This window comes from Schistocerca serialis, chromosome 4 (genome assembly GCF_023864345.2).
Source record: "Schistocerca serialis cubense isolate TAMUIC-IGC-003099 chromosome 4, iqSchSeri2.2, whole genome shotgun sequence".
Taxonomy (NCBI): Eukaryota; Metazoa; Arthropoda; class Insecta; order Orthoptera; family Acrididae; genus Schistocerca; species Schistocerca serialis.
The window spans coordinates 91,534,299-91,549,105 of NC_064641.1; the positions used below are offsets into that span (position 1 = coordinate 91,534,299).

At 46.3% G+C, this 14,807-nt stretch overlaps 2 protein-coding genes across 3 annotated transcripts in view; both read right to left on the reverse strand.

Annotated features, from left to right (window-relative positions):
• Positions 1 to 3,723, reverse strand: part of LOC126473621 (cuticle protein 18.7-like) — a 30,406-nt gene extending 26,683 nt beyond the window's left edge. The window contains exon 1 of the mRNA XM_050100793.1: positions 3,676 to 3,723. Within this exon, the coding sequence (XP_049956750.1) occupies positions 3,676 to 3,687 (12 nt within the window). The 5' untranslated portion in view covers positions 3,688 to 3,723. The remainder of the gene's footprint in view (positions 1 to 3,675) is intronic.
• Positions 752 to 14,163, reverse strand: LOC126473620 (cuticle protein 18.7-like). 2 transcript variants are annotated; one of them, XM_050100790.1, is made up of 2 exons: positions 13,979 to 13,992; positions 752 to 1,454 (listed from the first exon to the last, which is right to left on the reverse strand). In XM_050100790.1, the coding sequence occupies exons 1-2, from the start codon at positions 13,988 to 13,990 to the stop codon at positions 840 to 842; spliced, it is 627 nt and encodes a 208-aa protein (XP_049956747.1). In that variant the 5' UTR covers positions 13,991 to 13,992; the 3' UTR covers positions 752 to 839. The 2 variants fall into 2 exon arrangements, with proteins under 2 accessions (XP_049956747.1, XP_049956746.1); XM_050100789.1 differs by lacking the exon at positions 752 to 1,454 and adding an exon at positions 11,178 to 11,886 and having other exon boundaries at positions 13,979 to 14,163.
• Positions 14,164 to 14,807: the final 644 nt, after the last annotated feature.

The following is a 14,807-nucleotide window of genomic DNA, read 5'->3' on the forward strand; positions in this document are numbered from 1 at the left end:
AAAACCGTGCGATTAGTAGACGAAAGGACGTGCCTCTTCAATCGGAACCGAAAACATTTTATCGCAAGGTCATAGGTCAAACGATTCCTCCACGGAAAACACATCTGATATATTCTATACGACACTGGTGACGGCATGTGCGTCACATGAAAGGAATATGTTGTCGACCCACCTAACTTGTACACTTGGCGAATGGGTAAAAAGATTCTTCTACCTCACCCGATTTAGGTTTTCTTGTGGATGTGATAATCACTCCCAAAAAAGTGATGAAAACATAAGAGTTTGTCACATAAACTGAAAATAAAAAATTAAAGTTTTCACTCGATGGAAGATTTGAACCATGGACCTTTCGTTCCGGAGCTGCTCACGTTACCACGAGACCACGGCGCTCCCGTGGTCCTTGTGTCCTTGATGTTGCCTATCTACCCATGAACTAATCAGTTTGTATATTTTGCTTATTTTTTCACAGTTCCACACAACTTCTTCCTGTTTTCTCAATTGATCTGTGTTCAGTTTTTCAAGGCCTATCCACTGTGCCAACTTATAACTAAATCTGAGGGGGGTGCGATGGGGAGGTTCCCTTGTAAGTAATTCGTAAATGGCATGAAGTATCAAATTATTTTCTGAACAGTTATTTCTTAGCACAAACTCTATGCTGCACCCTTCACGCTCTTCACACTCTTTCTGACCAACCTATATATTGTACTTCAAATCAAGGGATATTATTTTTGAATGAGGTGAAAGTAAATCATTTCTCTGTAATGTACATGTTTTATTTACAGCACGAATGTTTGTACAGTTCTGAAATGTTCTGCAAGAACTCTTCAGAGCAGGACAGTTCAGAGGATCAGACCGTTGCGGGCCTTAGCCTGCAGGTGGGCGACGGCGTCGGCCACCTTGCCAGCAGCCACCTCAGGGGTGTCCAGAGGCACGCCATTGGGGCCGATCACAATGTTGGCAGGCCCGTACGCGGCGTACCCAGGGTGGACGGCGGAGTAGGCCACGGCGGGGGCGGCAGCATAGCGGAGGGCCGGGGCGGCGATGGCGTGGGCGGCAATGGTCCTGGCGTCGATGACAGCGGGGGCGGCGGCGGCGATGGCGGGGGCGGAGATAGCGGGGGCGGCGGCAACGATGGCGGCGCTGTTGACGATGGCGTCACGAGCGCGCGTCTCAGCCACGGCGTTCAGGTGGGCTGCCTTGGAGGCGGCCACCTCAGGGGTGTCCAGGGGGACGCCGTCGGCTCCGAGCACGATGTTGGCAGGGCCATAGGCCGCGTATCCGGCGTGGATGGGGGCGGCGACCACGGCGGGGGCAGCGCTGTAGGCCAGCGCAGGAGCAGCACCGTAGGCCAGAGCGGGGGCTGCGGCGATAGCGGGGGCGGCGGCGATGGCGCGAGCTGCTCCCAGGTAGCCGGGCTTAGCGAGGGCCACGGCCATGATGGCGCTCAGGACGACCTGCAAACGTTGAGATTTCACTCTTTCTTTCCACTGAGTTTTGAAGACACTGTCGAACTCATTAAGAATTTCATATGAATAACTCAAGTGTTAAAGGAAACCCTGTTCCACACATTGCAGTCATTTCTGTTGTGCCTTTAATAAACTATATTTGTTATAGACCTTTATTTTTCCCTTTTCTATCTACTTTTATGTCTTAATTTTCAAGCTAAATGCCTCTAGGTGTTAACATTTTTGGGCTACATTTCTTTTATCCTCTACTAGTTCTCAGACGAACATATGCTGTTGCCGTGTTGTGTGACCATGCTGGTGACTCAAGCGTATACTGAAAACCTGCAGACCACATACAATAGGTGTCAGTCAGCCCTGGCTACTACATTTTAGCAACTTCTCCCCTCTTCCCATGTGTAAGGACCGATGCAGCACTTCTGGCGGTGAATTCCAAATCTGGAATTATGCGTGTAAATAATCTAGATAACTAGCTCACTTTTGAAAGATAAGCAGAATGCTCAACTTAAACAATTGCTGTTGAACAGCACAATGTAATACAATTTGATGTTGATAAGACATACTGCGCTACCCTAATGCTATCTAAGCAATACAATCTATAGTACAATGACATAAGTCTTGGTGTCATCGCACTTCTCATGTACAAGAGTTGGAGTAGTTTGATATAGTAATAGCAATGGAATAACAATTATGAAAAGTAGTCATATTTTCTATAATATTTTCTGGAACCATTCGACAGACAGCTAAGCGAAAATATCACACGTTCTTTGGAAACATCATGAAACTGTAATCTTACCACTTTTCAATTATCAACAGATCACTGGAGGTTCCTTCCAGCAAATAACGTGTGACATGAGCCTGAAATTCTTCCTCCTTTTTTATACTCACTGTTGAACTAGTATCTTGGCAGAAGATTGTAACTGAAATCAGAATCCGTTAGAGTTATACACAGGACACACTGACCACAGTAAGCAAGGCGGACAAAAACGAAAAAGAATGAGACGAAAGTAATTAAGCAGTGTAATCCATTTCAGCAGCTACTTCGGCCGTTCTATAATGGCATGTACAGGGAACAAAAATCATTAATAACGGAAAAGCAGACTGGTCTCACGTTGTTTAAATATCGAGCTGCCATCTTGTATCTTCTTACAACACACTGAATGATAAAATGACAGTGGACAGAGAACGAGACCGGACACATCTTACATATAACATCGACAAAACGGAAGAGAACGACTAACTTCTTTAACAGATTACAATGAATTGAACACCCTTAGCTGCTTACAGGCGTTGACATACGTCAACGGGGACAGATGAATATGTGTGCCCCGACCGGGACTCGAACCCGGGATCTCCTGCTCACACGGCAGACGCTCTATCCATCTTTTTTTTTTTTTATATATATAGTTCGTTGCGTTTGGTCTGTGCGGACGTCACGAGACATCCGTTCAAGTTGATCCTTGATTCCTTGACTCAGTTTTTTTTTTTTTTTTTTTTTTTTCCATCTGAGCCACCGAGGACACAGAGGATAGCGCGACTGCAGGGATCTATCTCTGGCACGCTTCCCGCGAAACCCACATTCTCAACGTATTGTCCCGCACTACATTCGTAGTGCCCCCCACCCATTATACTCATTACTCCCGGCGCGTTGCCGATTCCCGTAATAGTTCGGGCACTGTTTGTGCATTCGCACAGAAGAAGAAGATGGTCAAGTGGCCGGTGAGCCTTAACTATATATATATATATATATATATATATATATATATATATATATATATATATATATATATAAAGATGGTATCTGTTCTTTCGGACATCACCGAAAGAACAGATACCATCTTAGTATATATATTCTCTAACAGATGTTATGCATTGTGAAAAACTTAAACTCGTTGGCATTAGCCTGAAGTATTATGTTACTAGATGTTTATCTCCACGATGAAACCTCGCGATGTCAGCTGATAAACTATTATGTCTTCAACCAAAATTTCACGGTCTTTCCAACACCCCATCTTCCTGCGTTGTTCTAGGAGCTTGTCAGGAGTCGCCGGCGTAACTCCTTCCTTACAAGAATCCAGTACTACGTCTGAAGAAAATGAAGAGGAAAGCTGACGAAACGTTCGTTCAAGACGAAGCCGTTAACGAACGCGAGAACCGGCTCCCAGCACGAGTGCCTACCGACGCTGCCGCAGCAGGTGTGGAGACCACTCACCAGGACCTTCATGCTGCTGTGGGTGCGGGATGCGCGGCGCTACAGCTGAACTGTGCCGATTCGGCGCCGGCCTGCGTATATATAGGAGGGCCGGCTGCCCGTGAAAGTTGCCGGCTGGCGCGTCCTTCCGTCGACCGGACCGGACCCGCCCGCACGCACTTGCGTGTGACCTCACGCCCCTGGGGCCTCCTCCAGCAGGCGTGTACGTGAGCCACCAACCAGGGCGTTGCCAGCTGGCTTTTTTTTTTACCCCAAACTGAGCAATTGGTTTTTCAAGGACTCTCACTGTTGCCAACCGTTCACCGACGTTTCCTTTTAATGCAAGACTGGGACAGCTTCCTTTAGATCGTCGGGCCTCTGTTGCTACTTTCGTACACTGAGTGTTATAGTGCAGAGAAGAACTCAATAACTTTTTATTTGGGGGAGGGAGAGGGGCGTTCATCAGTCTTGCAGTTGGTTCTACGGGTTTGGCATTAATTCCTCTCCTGTGCTAACATATTCGTATCAGAGTGGTACATACACCTTACCTTCTCAATCATTTGCTTCATGTATTCCAGTCTCAGTCCTTCCCTTGTCCGCTCCCGGTAGCTGAGTGGTAACATGTATGTCAGCAAAGGTTGTAAGTCTGACATTAGAAAAAAAAGTTCAGTGGATAGAGTTAAAAAAAAAAAGAAGAAAAAGAAAAAAAGAGCAGGAAAAAAAGTGGTCAGCGTGACAGACTGTCAATTCAAAGGGCCTGCTTTCGATTCCCGACTGGGTCGGAGATTTTCTCTGCTCGGGGACTGGGTGTTGTGTTGTCCTAATCATCATCACCATTTCATCCCCATCGACGCGCAGGTCGCCGAAATGGCGTCAACTCGAAAGATCTACACCAGGCGAACGGTCTACCCGACGGGAGGCCCTAGCCACACAACATTATTATTATTAGTCTTCCCCTTTACTTTTTACACTCTGCAGCTCCCTCTAGTACGATGGAGTCTGGGCCCTGGTGTCTTAACACGTGTCCTGTTGTCCTGTCTCTTCCTCTTGTCCGTGTTTTCCATATGTTCCTGTATCCCTAATTCTGCAGAGAACTTCCGTATTCCTTATCTTATCAGTCCATCCAATTTTCAATATACAGGGTGATATCTTGGGTTGTCGGGTACGACGCTGATATCCGGCAGAACACCCGACAACCCAAGATGTCATTAGATCGCCGGGAAAGCCTGAAGAGTTACATACAGGGTGATTATAGTTAAAGTTAAACTTTCAAACCGCTGTAGAAATATCACCACTGGTCAGAATGACAACAAATTGCAAAATGGTTCAAATGGCTCTGAGCACTATGGGACTTAACATCAGAGGTCATCAGTCCCCTAGAACTTAGAACTACTTAAACCTAACTAACCTAAGGACATCACACACATCCATGCCCGAGGCAGGATTCGAACCTGCGATCGTAGCGGTCGCGCAGTGCCAGACTGAAGCGCCTAGAACCTTGAGAATGGCATATGGCCCGATACGCCACCAGCATAACAGCATAAGAAAGTTTGGAAAAAAAAATTGATTGACAGACTTCCTTACCTTTTGGTACATATCTCCAAGAAAGAGAGAGAGGGAAGGTTATACACTCCTGGAAATGGAAAAAAGAACACATTGACACCGGTGTGTCAGACCCACCATACTTGCTCCGGACACTGCGAGAGGGCTGTACAAGCAATGATCACACGCACGGCACAGCGGACACACCAGGAACCGCGGTGTTAGCCGTCGAATGGCGCTAGCTGCGCAACATTTGTGCACCGCCGCCGTCAGTGTCAGCCAGTTTGCCGTGGCATACGGAGCTCCATCGCAGTCTTTAACACTGGTAGCATGCCGCGACAGCGTGGACATGAACCGTATGTGCAGTTGACGGACTTTGAGCGAGGGCGTATAGTGGGCATGCGGGAGGCCGGGTGGACGTACCGCCGAATTGCTCAACACGTGGGGCGTGAGGTCTCCACAGTGCATCGATGTTGTCGCCAGTGGTCGGCGGAAGGTGCACGTGCCCGTCGACCTGGGACCGGACCCAGCGACGCACGGATGCACGCCAAGACCGTAGGATCCTACGCAGTGCCGTAGGGGACCGCACCGCCACTTCCCAGCAAATTAGGGACACTGTTGCTCCTGGGGTATCGGCGAGGACCATTCGCAACCGTCTCCATGAAGCTGGGCTACGGTCCCGCACACCGTTAGGCCGTCTTCCGCTCACGCCCCAACATCGTGCAGCCCGCCTCCAGTGGTGTCGCGACAGGCGTGAATGGAGGGACGAATGGAGACGTGTCGTCTTCAGCGATGAGAGTCGCTTCTGCCTTGGTGCCAATGACGGTCGTATGCGTGTTTGGCGCCGTGCAGGTGAGCGCTACAATCAGGACTGCATACGACCGAGGCACACAGGGCCAACACCCGGCATCATGGTGTGGGGAGCGATCTCCTACACTGGCCGTACACCACTGGTGATCGTCGAGGGGACACTGAATAGTGCACGGTACATCCAAACCGTCATCGAACCCATCGTTCTACCATTCCTAGACCGGCAAGGGAACTTGCTGTTCCAACAGGACAATGCACGTCCGCATGTATCCCATGCCACCCAACGTGCTCTAGAAGGTGTAAGTCAACTACCCTGGCCAGCAAGATCTCCGGATCTGTCCCCCATTGAGCATGTTTGGGACTGGATGAAGCGTCGTCTCACGCGGTCTGCACGTCCAGCACGAACGCTGGTCCAACTGAGGCGCCAGGTGGAAATGGCATGGCAAGCCGTTCCACAGGACTACATCCAGCCTCTCTACGATCGTCTCCATGGGAGAATAGCAGCCTGCATTGCTGCGAAAGGTGGATATACACTGTACTAGTGCCGACATTGTGCATGCTCTGTTGCCTGTGTCTATGTGCCTGTGGTTCTGTCAGTGTGATCATGTGATGTATCTGACCCCAGGAATGTGTCAATAAAGTTTCCCCTTCCTGGGACAATGAATTCACGGTGTTCTTATTTCAATTTCCAGGAGTGTATATTTAGGTACATCAATGTTGACATTGGTAAACACGAATCACAAGTTCTCACCGCAGAAAGAGATCGGCTATGACCTTCTTTCAACACTCATCCCAATAATTGCCTCAAGTCAAATCGGTAGATAATGGATCCTCCAACTGACGGTAAGTGACACAGCGGGGAGGGGAGAACGAGATTAAGTATTTAATAGTTTGAGATTATGTTTTTATATTTTTAGCAACGTTATTCAGCCGCCTGTATATATGTTTTTCTTTATTTCCCTCAATAGCTTCTGGACAAACGTGAAAGTGGTTTCTGCAAAAAGGACAGTTCCGTTGCTCTCACCCATCTGAGCAAGTTCTTCGTCTCTAATGAGTAGTACGCTGATTCTAAATTAAGCTTCTAGGTTTTCTTCCCTTAGTGTCGAGCAAGCACCTTATCATTTCAACGAAACTTTCTTTCAGTTCTTAAAAGCATTTCAACAATAAGCATAGAACGGATGTGAAAGCGCCAGTTGCTTACAATTGAAATTCAGCTATTCACAGAGGCCCAATGTGAGCAGTAATCACCGTGTGGCAGCGAAACTTAATGGATTTGCTAATGTGTTAGTGCGAAACAAACTTACGATGGAAAAAAATAGTTCAGATTTTGTTTACAAATCTGGCGCTGTACACTGTTTGTATGACGGTATGACATCCACACTGTCACTTGACAAGCCATAACGTGAGCGAACCTTATGGCTGTGGAGAAGATAGGGCGTGCGCTGCTAGTGAAACTGTTTTATGTGAACGGCAGGAATTACAGTAGAGCATTGAGAGAGTATCCCCGACTGAAAGGCCTGAGTGAGGCCCGATGTCATCAAATGATTTAAAGAAGATGATAATGAGATTCGAAAACACGAGTGAGCTTCGTGTGGCATCTCGGCGAGGAAGGCCTCCTGTTTTGAATTGGCTCTTCGGTTTCTGGCACGTATTGAAGTTGATGACACGTGGCCAGACAATATTTTATGGAGTGACGCGGCACATTTTACACTAAATGGTGCAGTGAATACACAGAACTGCCGAATTAGGGGTGCTGTTAAGCCGCGTGTTGTGCACGAAGGGCCATTACACTCACTTTTTGTGACTGCGTGGTGTCGATTCACAAGCACCTTCATTCTCGGTACAGTCTTCTTTCTAGAGAATACACCCAAAGCGGCTGTCAGATGTACTGTGACGTCTGCACGTCATCGACACCCCCTTGTACAATACGTGATTCCTGCTTTGGAGAGCGCAACTGTGTGGAAATCACTGTTTTCATGCAAGATGAGGTAAGGCCTCATGTTGCTCGCCCAGTGAGAGATCTGCTTAAAGCAGTGGTCCACAAACGGGTTATCTCCACAGGTTTTCCAGGTACACAGCCTGGAATACAACCTGATCTGGCTCTCGGGGTATCTAAAAGAACGCGTTTACTAGGGACAAATTCGGGCTTTACGTGATCTGAAGGCCAATATACTGGAACACGTTGCTCAGATCCCACTGGAACTTCTACGAGGAACTGTTCATCACGTCATCTAACGAAAGCGTGTCTTTTCGACGTCTCCAGTGCTCATTTTGAACAAACTGTGTAAGCAGCGCCTAGTAATAAAAATCAACATTATGCCTTTCTCACTTGTCTGACGTTTTCTGCACGCTTCTCGTTCCTAATCCGTTACATATGAAAATATTTCTAAGCGTCTTTCCTGCTTTCACAGAGCCTGATTTGTATCTGGTAGCCAAAATTCGAACTACATTTTTTTGAGCCTAAGTCGTTTGCAAATTGACACATTAAAATATCTACCAAGTTACGCTGCAATACGACAATTACATCCCACGCTGGACTCCTGGTAAGTAGCTGCACTTGTAATTCTAACCTCTCAGTACATAGGTTTCGTAAGTCCACCATTCCAGCTATCACAAAAATTGGAACAAATATTAGCACAAAAATTGGAACAAATATTATCACAAAAATTGGAACAAATTTTTGGCCCCTGGTAAAAAATTTTGAGACACTATGCCGTTTACGTCACACAAAAGTTTCTAAGGCTGTCGACAGCAGAAATTGAGAAGATGGTCATTCCATGTAGGCTTTCACGGCCGGCGTCTTTATCGGTAAACTCTTCCGGGCTAAGTTGCCGTGGTCGATCTGTAGAACTTCTTCTCCCTGACGTTTCGTTCTCAACTACGGAGAACATCTTCCGAGGTGAGTCGACTCACCTCGGAAGATGTTATCCGTAGTTGAGAACGAGACGTCAGGGAGAAGAAGTTCTACAGATCGACCACGGCAACTTAGCCCGGAAGAGTTTACTGAGAAGATGGTGTTGGTTCACGTGAGATAAGATCCGTCAATAAACATCACTGAACTTTCTGTAGAATACACACTTAGAGGAACAGCATAGGGAGGGTACTGACAGAGCAATAATTACAGTCCTGTCACAAGCAGTGCGCTCAAACAACGAGATTAAATGATTTTTAACTCGAAGTACAGCTCGGTCGATGGATCATCCAGGGCACTACAGCCACAGCAAACTATAAAAGTCGTTTTGTCCGTGTATGAGGTCTGCTCCAACCGTGATGTGGTTTTCAACTGCGGCAAAAGTAATATGTGGAACGTTGAAAATCTATAAGCATTGCTCGTCCCCAATCACTAGCAACTACAATTAGGCGAGACCCACTAATACAACCTTAATGAATGCGAACTCTTTTGAATGGCGCATGTTCTCAGGTGCTCATTCGAAATGTGTTGCCATAGTGCGTCGAAACTGTGCCTTTGTTACCCGCAAGAGCAAGTGTTCGCAACGTGACACTGCACAATACCAGTTCGCCCGTCAACATCAACATAACTTTTATCGGCAGGTATCAGACACTAACGATTTTATTTTATGTGGTTTTGTGAAGACTTTGGTCTGTGAAACACTAGCATAAACAGAGCGGAACTGGACGATAGTGCCCCAGATGTCTGTTTAGTCTGCAGATAGTAATCACCTTTGTAATGTATACCAGTTATTACTGAGTACAGTTTCCACGTCTTGTAACTTCCTTTGCACGCTTTTTGTTCTTTAGTGGATACAGGAGCGAGGAACTGATGCGGTTCGTAGACAAAGTATTCAGATATTAGTTTAGTCTACATCTAATATCAACTATTAAAAATAATACATATCTTTGCTGTAGCTGCAACAACAGTTGCTGACAGTAAATTTGAATCTTGAAATACATATAGAGATACAGAGTTTTGCTATTCAGGCAGTCTTCAATACAATGACTATTCCGTAGACGTCGAGTCCTGACCGCTATGAAAGTCTGTAAATGCTATGAAGTGGCAAACACACAAAAATTGGGCTCTGTGCGTCTATATTTGGACTTAGGTAAATCCGCCGTTGGGGCTTCACAGAGAAAATCCTTGCATATCATTGTACGCATTCGTGGCAGCGCCCTCATGCCGAAGTGACTGGCGGTGCACGTATTTTAAAAAGCGGCCGCCCCTATTGTGGCCGATACCGCACTATGTGGTCTGTAAGTTGTTTAAGAAAACAAAGGCCGACGAATTGACTTATGACAAATAGTTCTGTATCTAAAAGTACTTAGTGAAAGATTTTCTACCAAAATTCCCCAAAAGTACTGAAACACACTATCTGTGAGAAATAGGTGGTAGGAGGATTGCCCACCGTAATATGACAGTCCCAGTACGGCATACAATTTTAATACGTCGCCACGCCTCATAGCATCGCAAACTTCACTGAAGATTAATTCTGATGTCAGTAATGTTCCAGAAAATGAGCTGACTGGAAAGCTTTCTAGGGAGATGGCAGTTTACTGCTTGATTTAGACCTTTTTTCATATTTTAAACGTAGCTTCACTTCCTGAGTACGGATTTCAAAACTACAAACTCATTTGATGTTGACTGTCTTTCAGTACTCTTCAGTGATGAAAAATCCTTACCTACTGATCGTTTCCACTACTTCCGCTAAAATATCTGTTTCCACTCAGGCAAAGAAACACTATCTGTGATAGTAGGTTGTACAAGGCGAATGACATTGGAAAAGACTGTTGTATCTGTTTGCGCTGTCGCTTATCTGGCTTGACATATTGTTTTCTTTCTGTTAAATTCCACTTACTTTTTTCCTAAATGTTTCAAAATGGTACAGTGGCTTCATTTGCTTTCACAAAATTTCTTACTTTGAACTGTCTCTTATATACAAATTTCCTATCTGTGAAGACATATTGAGGACCTAATATTAACAGTCAGTTAAAGCGTACCAGGTGAAATATTTCTGCATACTTCCACGCTCAGAGAACTGTCTGCTAGTATCGAACTTATTGCCTATATGACTCAACGCCACTGTCCCAGTAGCCATCATATGATGGCGAGTCCCTTCCATAAAATGTTTGAAATGCTTTCAGCATCATTGTATGGATATCCATTTTGATTTACTTCTGTCGCGAAATGAAAGGAAACGAATGACAAGAGACAAATGTGAAATGTACAGTTTTATTCAGGTATCACAGCAACGTTTTCAAAAAGATTAAGCCTCACAGGTACCATTGATTGCATCAAGTCGTCGTAACGCCATCGGTGACAGTTCAGAGGATCAGACCGTTGCGAGCCTTAGCTTCCAGATGGGCGACGGCGTCGGCCACCTTTCCAGCAGCTACCTCAGGGGTATCCAGAGGAACGCCGTTGGGGCCGATCACAATGTTGGCCGGTCCGTATGCAGCGTATCCAGGGTGGATGGCGGAGTAGGCCACAGCGGGGGCGGCAGCAGCATAGCGGAGGGCCGGGGCGGCGATGGCGTGGGCGGCGACGGTCCTGGCGTCGATGACGGCGGGGGCGGCGGCAGCGATAGCGGGGGCGGCGGCAACGACGGCGGCGCTGTTCACGATGGCGTCGCGCACGCGTGTCTCAGCCACGGCGTTCAAGTGGGCTGCCTTGGAGGCGGCCACCTCAGGGGTGTCCAAAGGGATGCCGTCAGCTCCGAGGACGATGTTGGCAGGGCCGTAGGCGGCGTATCCGCCGTGGATGGGGGCGGCGACGACGGCGGGGGCAGCACTGTAGGCCAATGCAGGAGCAGCGCTGTAGGCCAGTGCGGGGGCGGCGGCGATAGCGGGGGCGGCGGCGATGGCGCGAGCGGCTCCCAGGTAGCCGGGCTTTGCCAGAGCCACGGCGAGGATAGCGCTCAGGACGACCTGAAACAAACAGTCGGTTGGTAAACCTGTCCTTCTTTCTCAGCACCGATGAAAACGTACAGTGCCTACAAGAACCTTACGCTTTCATGCATAGTGAATAGTTATAATGTTATACAGAAAATTCAAGAAAATAAACAGAATACTTTGAAGGTAGCTCTCATGAAAAACATTTGTGTCATGGTTTCTTCAACATTTCAAGAATTAGGCTGAAAAACTGGTTGATCTTCATTACATCCATAATTTTCTATAGCTACCCCTGCTTTATTTGCTCAAATTTATTATTCGTTTCAAGCAGTGGATGTATTCAGCTGTTTCCACGTTCGAAGAATTTCCTGAATTCTCTCACTCATGCAGATTACTTTTATAGGCCTTTGTCCTGTTTTTTATTGCTTGCAAGTATGCTGACGAACAGTTGCAAGTATGAAATATTTAGGTGTAAGAAGAATGAGTTGACTTTCCAAGAGTTTGGGAAAACTTACAAAGTCGATCTGTACCGTGTAATAGGAGTATTTCAGTTCATTACTAACATCATTTTCTGTAGCTATCAGGACCTCTTCCACTATCGTTATTTATACAACATATTTCAACTTTTTACTGTTTATTGCATCGAACATACTGGTCCCACATTGACAAATATTTATGAGCTCTCTCATGTACTGGGATGATTGTAATACGTCCTCTATGTGTTTATTCTTATTTGTTATTTACTACCTCAACTATGCACGTATACCAGTGAACAATCTGCGATGCGTTAATACTGCTGGTGAGCAAACTGAATGTCACTGTATGGTCTTTGAAACAGTTACTGATAACTGCCTTTTTCTATAAGAGGGAGCCGTTCGCTGTGGCCGAGCGGATCTAGGCGCCTCAGTCCGGAACCACGCGACTGCTGCGGTCGCAGGTTCGAATCCTGCCTCGGGCAGGGATGTATGTGATGTACTTAGGTTAAACAGGTTTAAGTGGTTCTAAGTCTAGGGGACTGATGACCTCAGATGTTAGGTCCCATAGTGCTTAGAGCCATTTGAATCATCTAGAAGAGGAAGAAGGAAGCTTTTCGGTTTATCATTGAAATCTGTGCCGTCGGTTTCGAATTTAAATATGTGCTCTAGAGAGAATATAAGAGGATATCTACCTTGTTTCTGCTTTATATCTGCAGCACTATTTTTATTGTTTCTACTTTCCCGAAAGGCAAAGTTAATTTTTATGCAGACTACTTCAGTTGCTCTATTACTAAACTTTTTACTTTGGAACGATGGAACAAAGGAATAACTGCAAAGCTGCACATATTTATATAGCTCTGGTGGTTACTGCGAGGACACATACAACCTTAAATAAGCTTCGCTTGTTATTATGTATATGATAAGTACTGAGACCTCTCTTTCACCGTCTGTTGTCTTTCCTTATAGTAATGGTACTCATGTCCGCAACACGAATATTATCAAGAAAATTATAAACCGCCGCTCATTTTCCACATTAACTCCCTTTGCGTTTTAAGTACTACTATGAGATCCAGTGGTGTGTTGTGTTCAACACATGTGTACTATTCCATAATTTTCTGACTCTACAGATTTCTACTTTGACTAATGTTCTAACATCTCTCCCTCGGTCTCTTCTTCTCCAGGATGAACTGCAGTGTTTATCAATAGCTGTAGCTTTCATGTGCATTTCAACTACATTGTATTGACTGCATTTCCTTCATATTTCAGTTCATCTTCTATAGTTTTATTACAAAAATCAGTGTAGCTCAGTACTCAATGGTAGTTTTGTTCAATTTACTGCAATCTTCCTTTACGATTGCAGTAAAAGCTACCACAATCCTACGAAATAAATTACTAAGGCCTTCTTGCAAGTGGGGCGATCACTAATTTGAACATGTACTTCCATTCGAGCAACGATTTTGTTTTAAGAACCAAACAGAGGCACTGTAGAACGCTTTACAAATCCAAACTTTGCTCAGAACGTTTGAACCTGTAACTTGTGGCAGACGTAACGGCTTCTATCTTCCTGTGAATTCGTCAGCGGCTACTCATTCCTACAGCCGAAAAAACTACTATCAGATGGCTTCCTGTGGCAGTAAGGAGCGCTCACTCACCAGGACCTTCATGCTGCTGATGCTGCTGCTGCTGCTGCTGAACTGTGCCCCCATCGGCTCGGCAGACGGTATATATAGCAAGTCGCGTCCCCGACCGTGAGAACGAGGTGGGCGGCGGGCGGCGGTCCCCCTGGTAGGGAGGGAGGCGTCGCCCATGGCCAGACCCCGCCCTGGCGCAATGCCGGCTGCAGGTGGACCGGGCGGCCGCTATTAGGCAGCCGCGCTCAGAGGAGGCTAATGACTGCTTAGCCGCTGGCAGGTGTCTGGACATCTCGAGGGCACGTGCTGGAAAACGCTTCTGTGACGCTACAGCGCAGTCCCTGCTACGATTTTTTTTTTTGCTTACTTAAAACATGAAACTGTTTGTATATGATGTACTGTCTAGTGTAAATATGTATTGTAAATACTATGTTTAAATTATGTAGTATTTAACACTGGCAAGTCAGAGCACATTTAGTTAACGTTGAAGTCAAAGAGATACTGGGGACAGCAGTTCGATTTTACACAGAGTACGCGAAGGAACTTCAAAAATGGCTTTGAGCACTATGGGACTTAACATCTATGGTCATCAGTCCCCTAGAACATAGAACTACTTAAACCTAACTAACCTAAGGACAGCACACAGCACCCAGCCATCACGAGGCAGAGAAAATCCCTGACCCCGCCGGGAATCGAACCCGGGACCCCGGGCGCGGGAAGCGAGAACGCTACCGCACGACCACGAGCTGCGGACGCGAAGGAACTTGCCCCCCTTTTTGCAGCGGTGTACCGTACGTCTCTAGAAGAGCGTAGCATTCCAAAGGATTGGAAAAGGGCCCAGGTCATTTCC